Raw genomic sequence first — 15,444 nt, forward strand, 5'->3', positions numbered from 1 at the left:
CAGCTTGTAGCCTGCATACTGGGCAGAACCTAGGTCCTGAAGTCTGTGCTTCACTTTTGGTTCAGAGTCTGCAAACTGGCTGGATTTAGCCCGCAGACATATTGTGTTTGGCCCACACAGCAGTTCTTTAAAATTTTGCATTTGTTGCCAGCATGAAAAGAATCCTGATTTCTGGCTTCCTTTGGAAAGTGAGATGGGGCGGTGTTTGGCTCACAGCTCTGTATGGAAGCAATTGGCCAGAGTTGAGTTGCAGCTTCACCCTTTGCACAGGCTATGAGGTCCATAGTTCACCAGGAACCCACTCCGGATCCCCAACCAGTGTCAAACTGGACAACTGCCCATCTCACTGCATTCAGCTTGCAACTGTGGCCTAGCCAGCTTCTTCCTGAATAGGAGTAGGTGAATCACAACAGCCTGTGAAGTTGTTGCATGGAATATACATAAGCGAATAGAACAGTTGACGAGAGCACATAGGAAGATACGGGCCTTGGTTCATGTTAGAGGAGCTTGGTGTTTTAGAATTTATTGCCCATGACTTTAACCTTGAGGTTCCATGATACATAGCACCATCTATAAGTTTCCTGAAACCTCCATTTGGTTTACATGTGAGGCGTACCACATGCCACGGTGGTTGGGGAACAGGCCCAGTCTGTGGGGGAGGCTGCTCAGCAGCTGCAGAATGGTTGGTACTGCCTTCTTCCGGCTTTTACACTCTCATCTAAAATGACCGGAACAGTCCTGGGCCCATAGTGCTTACGTAATAGATAACTGAGTGAGCGGTGATGTTTGCGGTTTCAGGCTTTGTCCAGATGGCAGGACAGAGCCAGGCGAGTAAAGTGTAAGGCAACAGTGCTAGGCTTCCTTCAAAGCATTCAGACATTTTGATGTTCATGTCAGGCATTTAGCATGACTGTGGAGGGAAGGAATACGCATGTACGATGGCTGTGGTGTAGGAACATTGAAGAACCCTGATCACAGGCACCCGTTAGAAAGCCCTGGGGTCCTGGAGAAGACACCCTGCATGAGCAAAGCACCTGGAGTGGAGAGGTGTAGTAAAGGTATGATTACCAGTGCTTGGGGCTACAAGGTCGAGATGTGAGACCCCTTTAGGCAGTAATTACAAAGTTGGAAGAGATGTTAGGAATCCTTTTTACCCTTTTTGGCACAATCTCAGTGTCAAGGTTTGCAACTAAATTCAGGGACCTTTATTAATATTATTCCATAACATTGCAGGCCAAAGAAAACACAGCTAAGCCAAATATGACCCAATGGGTTTGCAATCTCTGCCTTTTTAGCTTAGGAGGGTGAGAGAATAGAGCCGAGTCTGTGTGGACGCTTATGTCATTTTCATGGGGCGCGGAGGGTTTATTTGCTTGTGTGGCTTTTGTCTCGAGAACACAGGTCATGCCCACACATAATGATTCACGATAAAAAGACCATGGCCTCTTCCTCAGGCAGAAAAGCAGGCAGCCATAGCCATGACTCCCAGCTTTAGGAAATATATTTTTTCCCTACCCAGGTGAAGCCATTTTAGGGAGACAGGGCATTAAGGTGGGGTTCTGTATTAATGAGGGGTTCTGTGTTAATGTGAGGTTCTGCTGTCACTCCCCACATTTCTAGATTAGGCTTTTAAATAGGGGAGATTGGGGATACACATCAGAAACCCACCTCTATCTTTGAGGCACTTACTAAGGTGTAGGTGACTGGTGACCCTGAGGCAGAAAGCCTTTCCTGGCACCCACTCAGCATTACTATGGCGTCTGATACTCCCAAATTAGGTTAGGCTCAGAAATAGGCCGTCCTCCTGCAGTCCTGGAATCAGGGAGAAATTTAGTGCTGCTCCATTCTTCTTTGAGGCTGGGCTTTTGTAGAAATTGAAAGTATGAAAGTACCCCAAAAATTTTATCCAAGGCCCAGTCTCCCTTGAACTAGGGAAGGAGTATGTGACCCTAGAACAGGCTTGTCACAGAGCAGACTGGCTAAGGAATGAATGTCTTTGTGCAAGCACCTGAAGTTTATGAGCTCTCAGGCCTATTTCTTAAGTGTTAAGTTAGGGAGACTATACCAACTGTACTGGGTTTTGTTGGGTTTAGTTTGTATACCTTTGGCCACTAGGCTGTTCATTAGCACTTCCACCAGGGGGCAGGAAAAAGAATTTGAATCCATGCCAGCTACTCTGATTAAAGAGGTTAGTGACAGACAAGAATGGAATGTAAGCTGGCTAAGCCCCTGGATCTCATACATCAAAAGCCTTCATTCATTATTAAGAATTAGTTCTGTGCCTCACATTAATATAGACTTATTATTTCAATGTATAGATATTATAAACAAATAGTTTCTTTGAAAGAGATAATCTTTGTTTCAAACAGTGGCATTGCTTTCCCCTTCTAAAACCAAGACATCAAATAATTAATTTACCTTCTACACCGCTAACCTGAGAGTTTTACCTAAAAGTTTCATTTGGTAGCAACATGCTTCAGATATTTCTCTTGGACCAATATATAAATAATGGGCTTTTAGGGACCGTATTTGCTATGAAGGCAAAAAAACCCAGTTATAAATGTTAAGGTTTATGCTAAGGCCTTAAGGCAAATACATCCAGGTAGTAATTAAGTAGAAAAGTTAGTCTTTTCATCCAATCCTGGCTTAAGACGTTATACAGAAGTATTGGGGGAGTAGATCATTAGAACTCATACATATGAGCTCGTCATATTTAATTGAATCTACCCTTCTTTTAAAAAAAAAACCCACATATATAAGTTACTTTTATTAAAAATTAAAGAAAAGATTTATTCTACAGATGTCCTACTCTCCAGTTAAAAAACAACCTACTGTGGTCATTTTACAAGCTCTGGTGTAGGAATTAGGAATTTAGTCTAACTAGAGCTTAAAATGGCAGAGACCTACTCTCACAGAAAGACTGCATTCTTGCTAGTTATCTGATAGCTATTAGGAGGTTGCCTCATGCACTCTCCACTTAGGTCCTGCCTTAAAGAAGCATCCTCTCGCTCATTGCTGGGCTTCCATGGTAGGTAGATCCTGATTCTGAGCCAAGCATTAGATGGCTGAATTAAGCCAAGCATGGCAAGTTAAGTATAGCATATGAGAGAGCAGGGCAGCTGAATTTATCTACCAATGGGATGCTACCATGCTCCAAGCTTACCCTGTCTTACAGACAGAGTGATTTCCAGAAATGTTGAAGCATAGTTTAAGGAGCCTTGACGCTTAATTTTTAAGTCACATTTGGGTTCAAGAAGCAAATATTTCCTTCACATTATATCAGTTTTAGCTTTTAAGGGGAAAAAATCATTTTACTGAATCTGTGTTTCAGTATGGTAGAACCAGAGGAATACGGAAAAGGTGAATAATGAATGATAATGAGTTATTTCCCCGTGGGGATGCTCCGGGTATATATATGTAACTAGTGTGCAGAGAGGGTAAACCGTGCTTTTGAGCTGTTCTTTTACACGATTCAGATTGTTTGGCTACTCGTAAAGCTGCACATGCGTGGTACATCATTTACTTAGCACTAGACAGGATTTCTAGAACAAAGAGTAAAACTCGAGAAAGGCACAGGCTCCAGAGGGTCACGAAGGGAAGGCATTTCACATATGTCCTGGCGAGTTGAGACGATACTGACTTTGTGGTCTGTTGTGTTGTAATAATTTTAGGAAGTGAACTGTCGAGGAGGAGTGTGGTCCTTTCCTACCCCAACCTAGGTACTAAGAAGCCAATGCATTGGCAACAGCTGACCAGGGTAACCATCCGGGTCCCCTCGACATGTGGTTGCTTTTGGTACCTGAGTCACTGCTAACCTCCCCTGAAACGTTTCTCTCCGTCCCATTAAAATCGAAAATCCTCTTCATAAAGGTTAATATCCTTAGTAGAATTTTTGTATGTGCTCAAAAGAATTCACTTGTTTGGGAGAAGCAGTGAATTATACGGGTAGGGCTCACCCTTAAATATTTTCCCATTTCTTTATTCTGCATGTGGCATGTGCATACCACAGCACATGTGTGGAGGTCAGAGGGCAACTTGCTGGAATTGGCTCCTTCCGTCCTGTAGGTCCCATCAGGTTTGCCAGCAGGCACCTGTACTCACTTACTGGCCCAGGGCTCACATTTTTTTAAATGCATTATTCTTTTGAATTTTGCACACACACTTAGGCTAAGAAGAAGAGTCCTTAAAGAGAGTATTTTTTTTTTATACAAAGATAAATTCAAATGATGGGCATAAAGGAGGAATCATTCATGTAGACACTGTGCTTAAGGATGAACTAGAATAAGCAGACCAGGATAAGAGACTGAAAGGAATACTTCAGCAGTGGAAGACAACTTCTGGAGATTGTAAGTTCTGCCATACAGAATCCTCTTCCCATGGTGACACTATTATTCCTGTTTCCAGCGTATGGATATGGACCGGCGGCGGGAGGATGCCAGGAACCCGAAGCGCAAACCCCGCTTGATGGAGGAAGATGAGCTGCCCTCCTGGATTATCAAGGATGATGCCGAAGTGGAAAGGCTCACCTGTGAAGAAGAGGAGGAGAAGATATTTGGGAGGGGTTCTCGCCAGCGCCGGGATGTGGACTACAGTGATGCCCTCACCGAGAAGCAATGGCTCAGGGTAGGTGTGGCTTTTTATACTTATCCCGGTGGCTGGAGTGTTTTCGGTGACTTGGCTGGAATTCTCTGCCATGGCAGAGTTGCTGATGGCAGGGCCTGAGCTCCTGAACATTGAAGGTGTCTTCCTCATGCAGCGGGCATTCTGTGTTTCCAGGCAGTTTTTAGAGAGAGAAAAAAAATAGAGTGACAGATTTTTTTTGTTAGAGGAGAATTGGCCATAAGAAGTAAGGATTATTAGGGCTGTGAAACACATTAATGTTTTATGGTCAGTTGCCTGGCCATGCCTCACTTTCTCAAAATGGACGAGGGGTCCTTAGAGATTGTTTTAATTGTTCACCCTTATTTCATGGTCTTTAATCATGGCTTTAATTCTGCGTGGCCTGCACAAGAGAGTTCGGGGGCAACGTTGTTTTCTAGCTGTGTGATTTTATGGTTATAGAGCATTTAGATTTGGAAGGTCCTTTGTACTATTCGGTTTTGATGAAGAAATTGAAGCCCAAAAAGTGTGTGTGTGTGTGTGTGTGTGTGTGTGACTATTTGGGGCACACAGCTGGATAGAAATATGGAGTCAGTGGCTACTGGTGTACTGGTGTGTTTGCATGTCAACGTCGGCTCAGTGTGATTTATCTGTTTTAAATACCTGGACGGGAACCAATGACGGTAGGGAGAAAAGAAAATGTTATTCTAAAGTTTGTGGGGATTTTCTTTTTCCTCTTCAGAAAGTGGCAATTTCTCATTTTGACTGGGGACTGAAATGGCACAATGTTCCTTTGGGACCCCAGAAATATCAGCACGCTCCTAACAGTCATGTGTGGGAATGTCACGGCCAGTGGGGTTTAGCTATCCTTTTCATTCTTTTGAGCAGACTTAGAACCTCATAGGCAGAACAGCCTGGGACATGCTTTCCAGACAGGGCCCGCAAAGCAAGCGCTGGAAATAGTATGTGCAGTTGGGTAAAAACCAAACTAAACAGAAGCCAGTGTTGGGCACCATCCATTTCTCAAAGGGAATATAATTCCCAGGCTTTGCGAGCCAAGGATTTCAAGACCTGGGTCATAAGAGGGTAGGTGGGGAGAGAGGAACTGGGAAGGACTTTGAGGTTGGATATCCAAGGCAGATGGCCTTGGTACCACTGAAGGAATGATTCTCTCAGAGCATTGTGTAATGACAGATGTGACCTGAATTTTGAAAAGATGGTGTCTGTGAGATTCTGCAAAGAAAATCCAAGAGGGCATCACTCATATTTATGGTCGAACAATTGCATATGAAATGTAACTTGTGTGTGATTGTTTCCCTGCCAGACCCAGGCTAGGGTTCCAATGGCCTCAGAATGCAGCTCTATGAATTCCCTCTGTTTGACTGTTACGGTTCTAGTTGTATAATTAAGACTCATCCTATAATGTAAGGAGACTTTGCTTAATATTCATCTCAGAGCTTGGAAAAATTGGATTTTCTCTCTCTTTATTTAAGCAATATATTAATCACCTGAAGTGTTATTACCAGAGATAAAAACAAACATAATCTAGGCCCATAACCTTAAAATCGATTTTTTGATATGAATAATCTCCAGATGTGATAGGCATAATGACCCTGTTTATTGGTCAAGATTGTAGCCGAACTTATCTTGTGTTTTATAATCGTAGAGAATTACTCCTAGGAAGAATGACAACATTAATCCTGGGAGGCCTATGTGTTGAGCCAGCTTATCGGTGCTTACTCTATCCTTCACGGTTCCGCACATGTACAGAAACTTAGTGAGTGGTTGTGGAAATGAACTATAATCCTAGAGAAGTGGAAGTTACTGGCTGCCCAGTAGTGCTTGGAGAACATTAGTGCGTGCGGCACTATCTACTGCAGGCACATTTCAAAACAGGAAACTAGTTAGTTTTCCAGACCTAACTCCTTTATGGAAACTCATGTGTATGATTTTGTCCATAAGGTGCCTAGCAGCGTGTCAAGTCATCCAGGAGGACAGAAGCTGTTCTCAGTACAGCTTTCCTTGAATGTCCCTTGTTGGCATCCTTTTCAAAAACTGCATTTCATCTTCTGGATGGTCCACTTGCTGCTACGCAAGACACCTGAGCCCCTGACCTCAACCCTTGAGAGTTACGAGATCCTATGCCATTGTTGACCCAGGAGCAAACTTGTGTAATATATGGCAATTAAGTACTTGCTGCAATAACATGAAATTGAAGGGGCTCTTAAGGGGACTGGGTGTGGAGAGATGCTCTGTACCGCTGGTGATTGTCATTGTGCGTACTTACGGCCAATGTGGCCCTGAGAGGGAGACTGGCAAGTACTACAGAGTAGGATACGCTCCATCAGGGCTGAACTTATTCTTTTTCCTGGCAGCGCTGTATAAAGCCTGCTTGTCTATGGCTTGGAAGATGCATAGACTCCCAGAGTTGGAAGGCAGAGTTGGAAAGCGGCTCGATGGGGCTGTGACCATCCTGTGCTCAGCCTACACGCTCTAGTGTTCATGCCAAGAGGCTGGCTGGCCCTCAAAAGCAGTACACTGTCTTTTTGTCTTCCAAGCCCCATAAGTTCAAGGTCAGCCTTGAAGGTTGGTTCTTCCTCCCTCTGGACAGAATTCTCTTTCCCTATAGTTCCTCTCTGGCTTTGATTCTATGTCCTGGAAAAGACAGAACAATGCATTTTCTGTCTTCACAACACAGCCTCAAGGAGAAAATGTACACAGGTTTAGTCTGGCATGGACTTCCCAACCCTCCTCTTTTGAACTTTTCCTCATCCTTCAAGGTTCAGTTCATCGGTTGTCTCAGAAGATAAACAATGATTGCATATCCCAGTTCGCTCCTGTGTGTCCTTGTTTGAGCCTCTATCACGGCACCATTCTGGGTCCCCAGCATTCTCAGGCTTTGTCTGATTTCCTGGCTGATTGATAAGCTGGATCTGGAGCTGGGCCTTGTTGGAATTTCAGACTTCCATGTGCAGCTATTATGTGCCACTGGGTGCCACAGTGAAACAAACTGTACAATAGAATGTAGATATGGTTCTAGCCTCAGCTGTAGCAGAAGTGCCTAACCACACCCATCTGTGAGCCTATCCAAAACCGTAAGTCGGGGTTGTTTCTCAGGCATGTAAAGCCTGTGGTGATGGTTCCTGGGTGAGGACATCTTGTTCTTCATGGCATTCTTCATGTAGCCAGGCTGGGTGAGCATACACCAGCTTCCAAAACCATAAGTCAGGGTTGTTTCTCAGGCATGTAAAGCCTGTGGTGATGGTTCCTGGGTGAGGACATCTTGTTCTTCATGGCATTCTTCATGTAGCCAGGCTGGGTGAGCATCTACCAGCTTGGTCAGTCTCTGTCCACATGAGCTCTAAGAGGGGGAAATGGCATGGTGCAGGGGTGCAGAAGCTCATCTGGTTGTGCTGTATCTGCTCTGCATACCTTTACTTATCTCCTGCTGTGCAGGCTTCCTCTGTGTGGCCGCCCCAGCTCACTCGAGGACAGAATCATGTGGCTGTAAGTCCAGGAGAGCAAGTTCTGATGAACACCTAGCATTCCCACCTGCACCTCAGCATACTCAGGATAAATGTAAATGATGGTACTGCTGCTTTCCAGACAAATACAGAATTAGAATATGCTAAAAAATTTCTCATAGACTCCTGGAGAGAGTCTGTTTAGCTGGAAAGGTATTTTGTTTGTTTGTTTGTTTTTTTAATTTTATTTTTTAAAGCATTTTCCCCCTTGATTCATAATGTTTTAAATGAGGAGAATCATAATTTCAAACACACCTTGTATTGTTGTTCTTGTTTTTAAATAAAGTATTTCAAGTTGATTTAAAATCCGTTTCCATTGGAACTTAAAACTGCTTTCAGTAGCAGGCAGTTTCCAGTATTGGAGTAACTGGTTTTGGTAGTGGTCAGTTTAAAGTCCCCTCACCCAACAGGGCATCATATTGTTTTCCCAAGATAGTATCTGATAAAGATAGAAGCTAGTTATTGTTTAGGCATGACCTTGGGGGCATCCAGCTGGCTTCTTCCCACCCCATCAGTCTCTATGAGAGTTGGCACAAGGTTAATGGGCTACTCTACACCTGGTCCCTTTTTGTGATCTTGGAGACTTTGATGACTGGTACTTTTGATATCAGGGGGTCCTAGCCACCAGAAGCACTTCTGTGTTTTTTCATTAAGTCTCTGTTTTGTGTGTGTGTGTGTGTGTGTGTGTGTGTGTGTGTGTGAAGGAGTCTTAGCTCTTTTGTGTCTTGGCTGCTTCCTGAACACTGTATTGGAATATGTGGTATACATAAAAATCAGCCCCTTCCTCAACAGTTGCCAAGTTACCATCAAGGGGTTGTGAAGCCTGCAATTTCTAGGATCTGATGGCTGGACAGATCCAGGATCCCTTTTTAAGATAATCTGTATGGAGTGGAATGCCTGACATTTTCAGATTTTTCTAGAAGTTTATGACCATAGGAAAGACATAGTGAGAGACTGCCCTAGAAGAAGCTATGTGGGGCTTGAAGGTCAAGCCTCATTAGCTTCCTAGTGAACATAGCTCTGGGTATGCCTCTCCACCTCTCACACCTTGAGGGGTTTTGTTATTTTCTGAAGACATCTATTTATGTGTGTCCATGCCTGTGTGAAAGTATATGCATGCGTGCGTGTGGATGGGGATTCCTATGTATATGTGGAGGCTAGGAAAGGAGTCAGATCCCTTGGAACTAAAATTATATAATAGGGATATCCACTTTGTTAAACTGGTTTAGGATGTGAACTCTAGTCCTCATGATTTTATACGACAAGCACTCTTAGCCATTGAGCCATCTCTCCAGCCCCTACCTAAAGATTTGACCCAGAAGGGACAATATTTCATTTCTGCCTCAATAGCAGTTCAGTGATGCCAAAGACCTGACAGGATCAGGGGTACAGTCCCCAATAAGATTGCCTGTAACTTCAGATACCAGCTACATTTGGGTAGGTTAAAGGGCCCCTATGCCTTTTCCTGACTGGCTTAGCTATTTCCTTGAGCTCTTTGGATTCACACTTTATTAGAATGGCTTGCAGAACTCAGGAAAATATCCCTGCAGCTCTAGTTTCATGATCATGTCTGTGATTGAAAGGAGGTCGCTTCCCTCACCTTTCCTTGTAGACTCAGGTGTCTGAATCTCCTACCACATCAGTGGGTACTCCATACAGGAAGTCCACTGATCTTTAGTGATTGGGGTATTCATTAGTGCTTCGTTAAATGGACATGATTGATGAAACCATTGGCCCATTGATGGACCTCAGTCTCTCAGCACTTTGGCCTCTCTGGGAATCAGTCTGGATATTATGGTTTGAGTATAGTAAGTTCTTCCAAAAGCCTGTGAAGACTTGGTCCCTCGTTGGTGGATGCAATCCATTGAGAGGCTCTTGTATCATGACGGCTTTTACTTCAACAGTGTAATAACCCATTGGTGGGCCCATAGAGTGACATTATTGGGAGCTGGTGGTACCTAAGGCCTGACCAGAGAAAGATGGTCAACTGAGAATATGAAGGGTATCTTGTCCCCAACATCTTTCTGTCTCACCCTCTGCTTTCTGGTTACCATGAGGCAAGCAACTGTCCAGATTACAGGCCCAGAAAGAACAACCAGCTGACCATAATCTGAAATGTTTGACATGGTGAGTCAGAATAAGCCTTTCTTCCTTTAAACTCTGTTTCTGGTGTTTGCCCCAGCACTGAGAAGACAGCTAACATCTAGGACAAGCTTCTAACATTCCAATCACACCTTTGTGTTGGTGCGATTATTTGTTTGAGTTATTTTATTAGGTTCTTATACCTCTACCTCCCTTCCAAACCTTATTCCACTCTTATCTCTCCCAACCCCCAACACTAGTTAGGAGAGAAAGAAGGTTAGAGGGGGGAAAGGTGTAGGCCTCTTTAGACTCCTTCTTGCTGATTAGGTACATTGTGTTTCCTGGGGCCAGCTCAGTCACTAGCATCAGGACATCTCCAACTTTTTCTTCTTGTCAAACCACAGCAACAGCAAGGAGGAGCAGCAAGGGAAGCAGCAGCTGTCTTTTCTCAGCTCCACCCCCACCCCCACCCTTCTCGGGGTTCTGGCATTTATTTCCTCTCCAGATACCCCAGAACTAAACTATCTGCAGCTGGCAAAAACTCATGCCCATCCTGGAGCAGGAGACAGTCATAGGTAGCGGCTGTGGACAAACTGAAGCAGCCTCATATTCTACACCTAGGATTAAAACACAAACATATTCATATAACATAACTCGGTTTTTAAGGAAACCAAAATCTCTCTACATTGTTGGTCTTCTGTGATCAACTCTAGCCAAAGCTCACCAGAAGTCACTTCATTAGTATGGTAAAGATAGTCCCTTGGGAAATGCAAGGGTATAGACACTCCATGCTAAAAACCTAGGAGTAGAGAACTGTTATCCAGCAGGAAGCTCCATCTTCAGCCTGACCTCTCTGCTTGTTTTCCTTACCTGGAAGGAGCCTCTCCACCTTGCCTTCCTTTCACAGAGCGACTTCCTGGGAAGAATGTTCTGTACTTGGTCTCCAGTGTCATTCTCAGTAGTCTGAATCTCCCCGGCCATCTCTGAATTGGGATGGGCCTTTGGAACTGAAGAAATTCTGTGATGGAACACAATGGGTTTGCTTCTTGATGAGTATAACCTAACCAAGAGACAAAGGAGGGATGAGGGGCTTAGTGCTGCTCCAGCAAGGGGACCATCGGAGTTAATTTACAGAGTAGTATCTTCTGAACCAAGAAGAAGCAGTGGCTGTTATTGGAGAAACCTCTGCATATGGGTAGACATCACCATAGATAGAGACCCAAGTATTTCTAAGCATGCTAGGTTTGAACATTTTATGTGACCATTTTACCATGTTCGCATAAAAGATAGGTGGTGAGCACATTCTGGAGCGTGCACAGTCATTACCAAGAGGCATGCAAATAGAGGACTTAGTGTTCCCAGATCACCCCAAACAAATGACTTGATGATTTGGGCTGTCTCCTTTTAAGATTCTCAAAGAACCCGTATTAGTAACTTTTGGTGTTGATAATGTAACAAAATACCCGATGGGAGCAACTTAAGGAAGGAGAGGGCGTTATTTAGGCTCATGGTCCAAGAACTACATAGTCCATTATGGCAGGGAAGATGACTGCTGGGTTGAACTCAGCTATAACATCTAGGTTACATCACCTGGCAAACAGGAAGCAGAGAACTTCAGCAGAACAGAGATGGGATAGCCTTTGAAACTCGAGGCTCTGGCATCCTATATCAGCCAACTAGTCTCTATGTCTCAAAGTTTCCAAATTTTCTACCAGCTCGGGGACCAAGGGTTCAAACACACGTCCCAACATAGAGGACACTTCACATTCAGGCAATATCAGACAGTCTTAGCTGAAGTAAAACAGAAGTACCCCCGTTTGAAGGCATGTCTTTTAAAAGGACAGAGGCTCACACTCAGCTCTTTCACACACCTTGAAACTGCCCACCTCCTCTAATGGCTAACAGCTTCTGCCTCCTAGAGAAGCCTGGTTAACATTTCCGTCTGCTGAGGGGCTCATACCACCCAGACTGGTGTCTATGTCTGACCTTATCCCCATTTTGATTAAGACAGTGGTTCTCCTTCTTGCACAGGAGAGAGCCCATTTAGACGGTGTGGAAAAGCATGTTAATGTGCCTTAAAAATAGTCTTCTACGGTAAGTATCTGGTAGCTTCTTCAGGGTATACCCAAGGTGTTAGCAGTATCATATCAAACCGTAAACTTGTATGCATCTGTTTGTGCTCATGATGTAATTGGTATCTTGCTAACTTCTTTAAAAAGCACTGTCTCTTCTGTTCGAGAACAGGCATTCCATATACTAATACCGGAAGAGAGTCAGGATGAGACCATGGATAGGGCAGAGCTTCATTTGACTTCAGCCATGTGTGTTCTACCTGAGAGATGTTTCTAGCAGTGTAATGCTGTTGTTGTCCTTGAGGACAGGGACTTTGTCAAACTCGGATTACTACAAAGCTAACCCCAGCTGAATGGTGATCCCTGGCTTTGCTCCGCTCCTTTGGTCTCTCTGCCAACTTCAGAATGCGTCTCTTCCTTAACATGCTTAGCGATAACCTGGAATTTGTTTAATTGCTGAGTGGAGTGATTTTGGCCCCCAGCACTTGGAGATAATTAGAAGACGATGCAGATTGTGCGCTCTGTATAATGTGTAATTACAGCTGGGTGGAGACAATGGAGGATCTAATGCCTCGAAAACATGGTTTTGAAGTCCCACTTAACTTGTTTAGTGTCATGAGCTTCCATGGGGCATCACCTGTCCTCTGTGTGGTCTTTATACACTGTGTGAATAAAGGTGAATACAGAGGCTCCTGGCCTGGAAAGAAAATGCTTTCCTTTTTTCTTTTTTGGAATGATGCCCTGTATAGTTGGACCCCAATCAGTTTATGGTATGATGGAGATGAGGCCAGTCTATAACACAGGCATTGTCAGAGGCTGTAAGGTTTCAAAATCAGCCTCTCGAAAGGAAAGACAGAACACCCCAATTTTTTCCCTTTTGTCCATAAATCTGCTACCATATGAGCGTACACATTTCTCAGGATCTTTGTACCTGAATGGGGTCCCCATGATCACATCTGCTTTCCATGAGAAGGACTTTGGGAGTTTTCTTTTCACAAAGCCTGATCTAAATTAAAGGAAGTGAAGGACTCTTCAGATAGATAAGAGCCGGGAATAATCGGTAAATCAGACGTAAACCTGCCCATGGAATTTACTTTGGCATTTTGAAGGTGGTGTGCTGCCAGCATGCACAGACAGACAGAATAGATCCCTGTACTTGGCCACTCAATGCAGGCAGCCAAGGTGCCAAACTCTAGAATATAGAAGGCAGACAGCTCCCTGAAGATTTTGATCATAAAGTACCAGGAAAAAAAAAAATACATACTCAAGAAAAAGCCAAGAGGTTGGAGTTTCAAATAGCATATTTGGAATTCTGCTGAAATACATCAGAAGTTATAAAATCTCACCTGTATGAAGAGGTAGGCTGTGGACCCTTTGGAAGGGTTTTGAAACATGGTAACATCTCTGTTTGGGTTGGACAAAGTCTGATCCACCCCAGATCAGAGACAGGCTGGAGTCTCTTAGCTCTATTTTGGCTGAGAACATCTGTGATTCTGGGAAATGCAATTTTCTCTAAAAATAATTTATTTTATGCTGGTAGGATTTCTTGGAGACTTCATCTACAGCATAACATGTATAACACTTTTTATATTTTTATATTTTACGTTTTGTTTGTTACCTTAAATAATCTCCTTAATTTTGCTTAAAGACTACAAGACTTAAAACAATTGACCTTTTACTTTTTTTAAATGGCATTTGGGTTTTAAAATTAGGTCATCCGATTTACTGGGGCAGAATTTTCTAGCAAGCTGCATTTCCGTTTTTATACACAAGGGAGAGCTAAGGCCCTAGAAAATAGATGTAGGTTTCACCACATTCCATCTTTGGGTGGAAGGACTGAACTAATTAATGGCGCTAAGAGTTGTGAATTATTCGGGGGGGGGGGGGACATTTGACAGTAGTAAAGGAATTTTAATAACTTCCAACAGCTTTTATTTTATATCCACTGGCCAGATAGCTGTAACAGCCATTCAGCCCCAGTGTGCTCCCTTTTGTTAGAATTCAGCAGAGCAAATTTAACAGAGGGAATAGTCCTTAGAGGGCTGGCAAAAATAAACAGCAAAGGTTGAGAGGCAGGACAGACTTGGGGCAAATGACTGATTTTCTTCTTTTCTTTTCTTTTCTTTTCTTTTCTTTTCTTTTCTTTTTTCTTTTCTTTTCTTTTTTCTTTTCTTTTCTTTCTTTCTTTCACCTTAATGCCTAGAATTTCTGGTTCTGAATTTTACTGTTAGAAATCAGGATTTAGCTCCCAAATCAAACTCAGTCATCAAAAAGAACTGTGGAAAATTACCCCAGCCTTAAGTTGCCCCCAGTAAGTTCATATTCTCTTGAGAAGGAGGGGGAAAAATTCATTTGTTTCTGTGGAGAAAGAAAGAAAAGTTTGAAAATGTGTCTTTCTTTTTTTTTTTTTTTCCAAATCAAAATTTGGTGTTTAATCCTGTGTGTTTAATTTAGATATTTGTTTATTTAAAATCAATAAGGTGAGGTGACGGAAGTCTTCATCTTAGAGATAGGCAGATGGCCGAGTTTGGTGTCAGCCTATAGAGCAAGTTCCAGGCCAGTCAGGGCAACATAGAAAGACTCAGTCTCCAACAAAACAAAACAAAAAACAAACAACCCAATAAATAATCTTTAGCGTTGGTAAGGGCTGGGGCATGCACCATTTGGGGAGAATCAGTCAGGACAGGGCAACTCCATTTTCTCTGCAAGCTAAGGTTAGCAGCAGAGAGCACAAGCCTTGGGAACAGCAGGGGTTCACCTCTGCCTTGTGACCTGGTACCCTTTGAATTTCTGGGAGCTTTCTTTGTTTTGTTTTGTTTTGTAATTTAATTTAATTTAATTTTATAAAATGTTCACGAGGAGGAATTCTGTATTTGAATGTATCTCCCACAAGAACCAGGATCCTAAAATAGAAAAAAATAGATTTAAGAAAAAGGCGCAAAAGTTTCTGAGAAAGCCCAAATGGGTAATAGAAGAAGAAAATACTTGTGTTGTATGTCCTGAAGAGAAGGTTTGGGGTAACAAGAGAAAGGGTAGAGTGGGGTGCTTAAACAGGAGGACATGTCTACTTACTGATGATGTCACAGCATCTGGCCACAGGTATCTCCCACTCAAGCCAGCCAACCTGAGTTCACCCAGCAGTTAACCAGCTCTGGCTAGTTCTCACT

At 43.2% G+C, this 15,444-nt stretch overlaps 1 protein-coding gene across 9 annotated transcripts in view; it reads left to right on the top strand.

Moving 5' to 3' along the window:
- Smarca2 (SWI/SNF related BAF chromatin remodeling complex subunit ATPase 2) overlaps window positions 1-15,444 on the top strand; it is a 170,740-nt gene that overhangs the window by 106,264 nt on the left and 49,032 nt on the right. For all 9 annotated transcript variants that reach the window (XR_004606220.2, XM_034496038.2, XM_034496191.2 and 6 more), the window contains exon 27: window positions 4,405-4,623. Coding sequence is in view for 8 of the 9 variants with exons in the window: in XM_034496038.2 (XP_034351929.1) it covers window positions 4,405-4,623 (219 nt within the window). In the remaining variant the exon portion in view is untranslated. The remainder of the gene's footprint in view (window positions 1-4,404; window positions 4,624-15,444) is intronic.

Source organism: Arvicanthis niloticus, chromosome 1 (genome assembly GCF_011762505.2).
Source record: "Arvicanthis niloticus isolate mArvNil1 chromosome 1, mArvNil1.pat.X, whole genome shotgun sequence".
In the NCBI taxonomy this organism is placed as follows: domain Eukaryota; kingdom Metazoa; phylum Chordata; class Mammalia; order Rodentia; family Muridae; genus Arvicanthis; species Arvicanthis niloticus.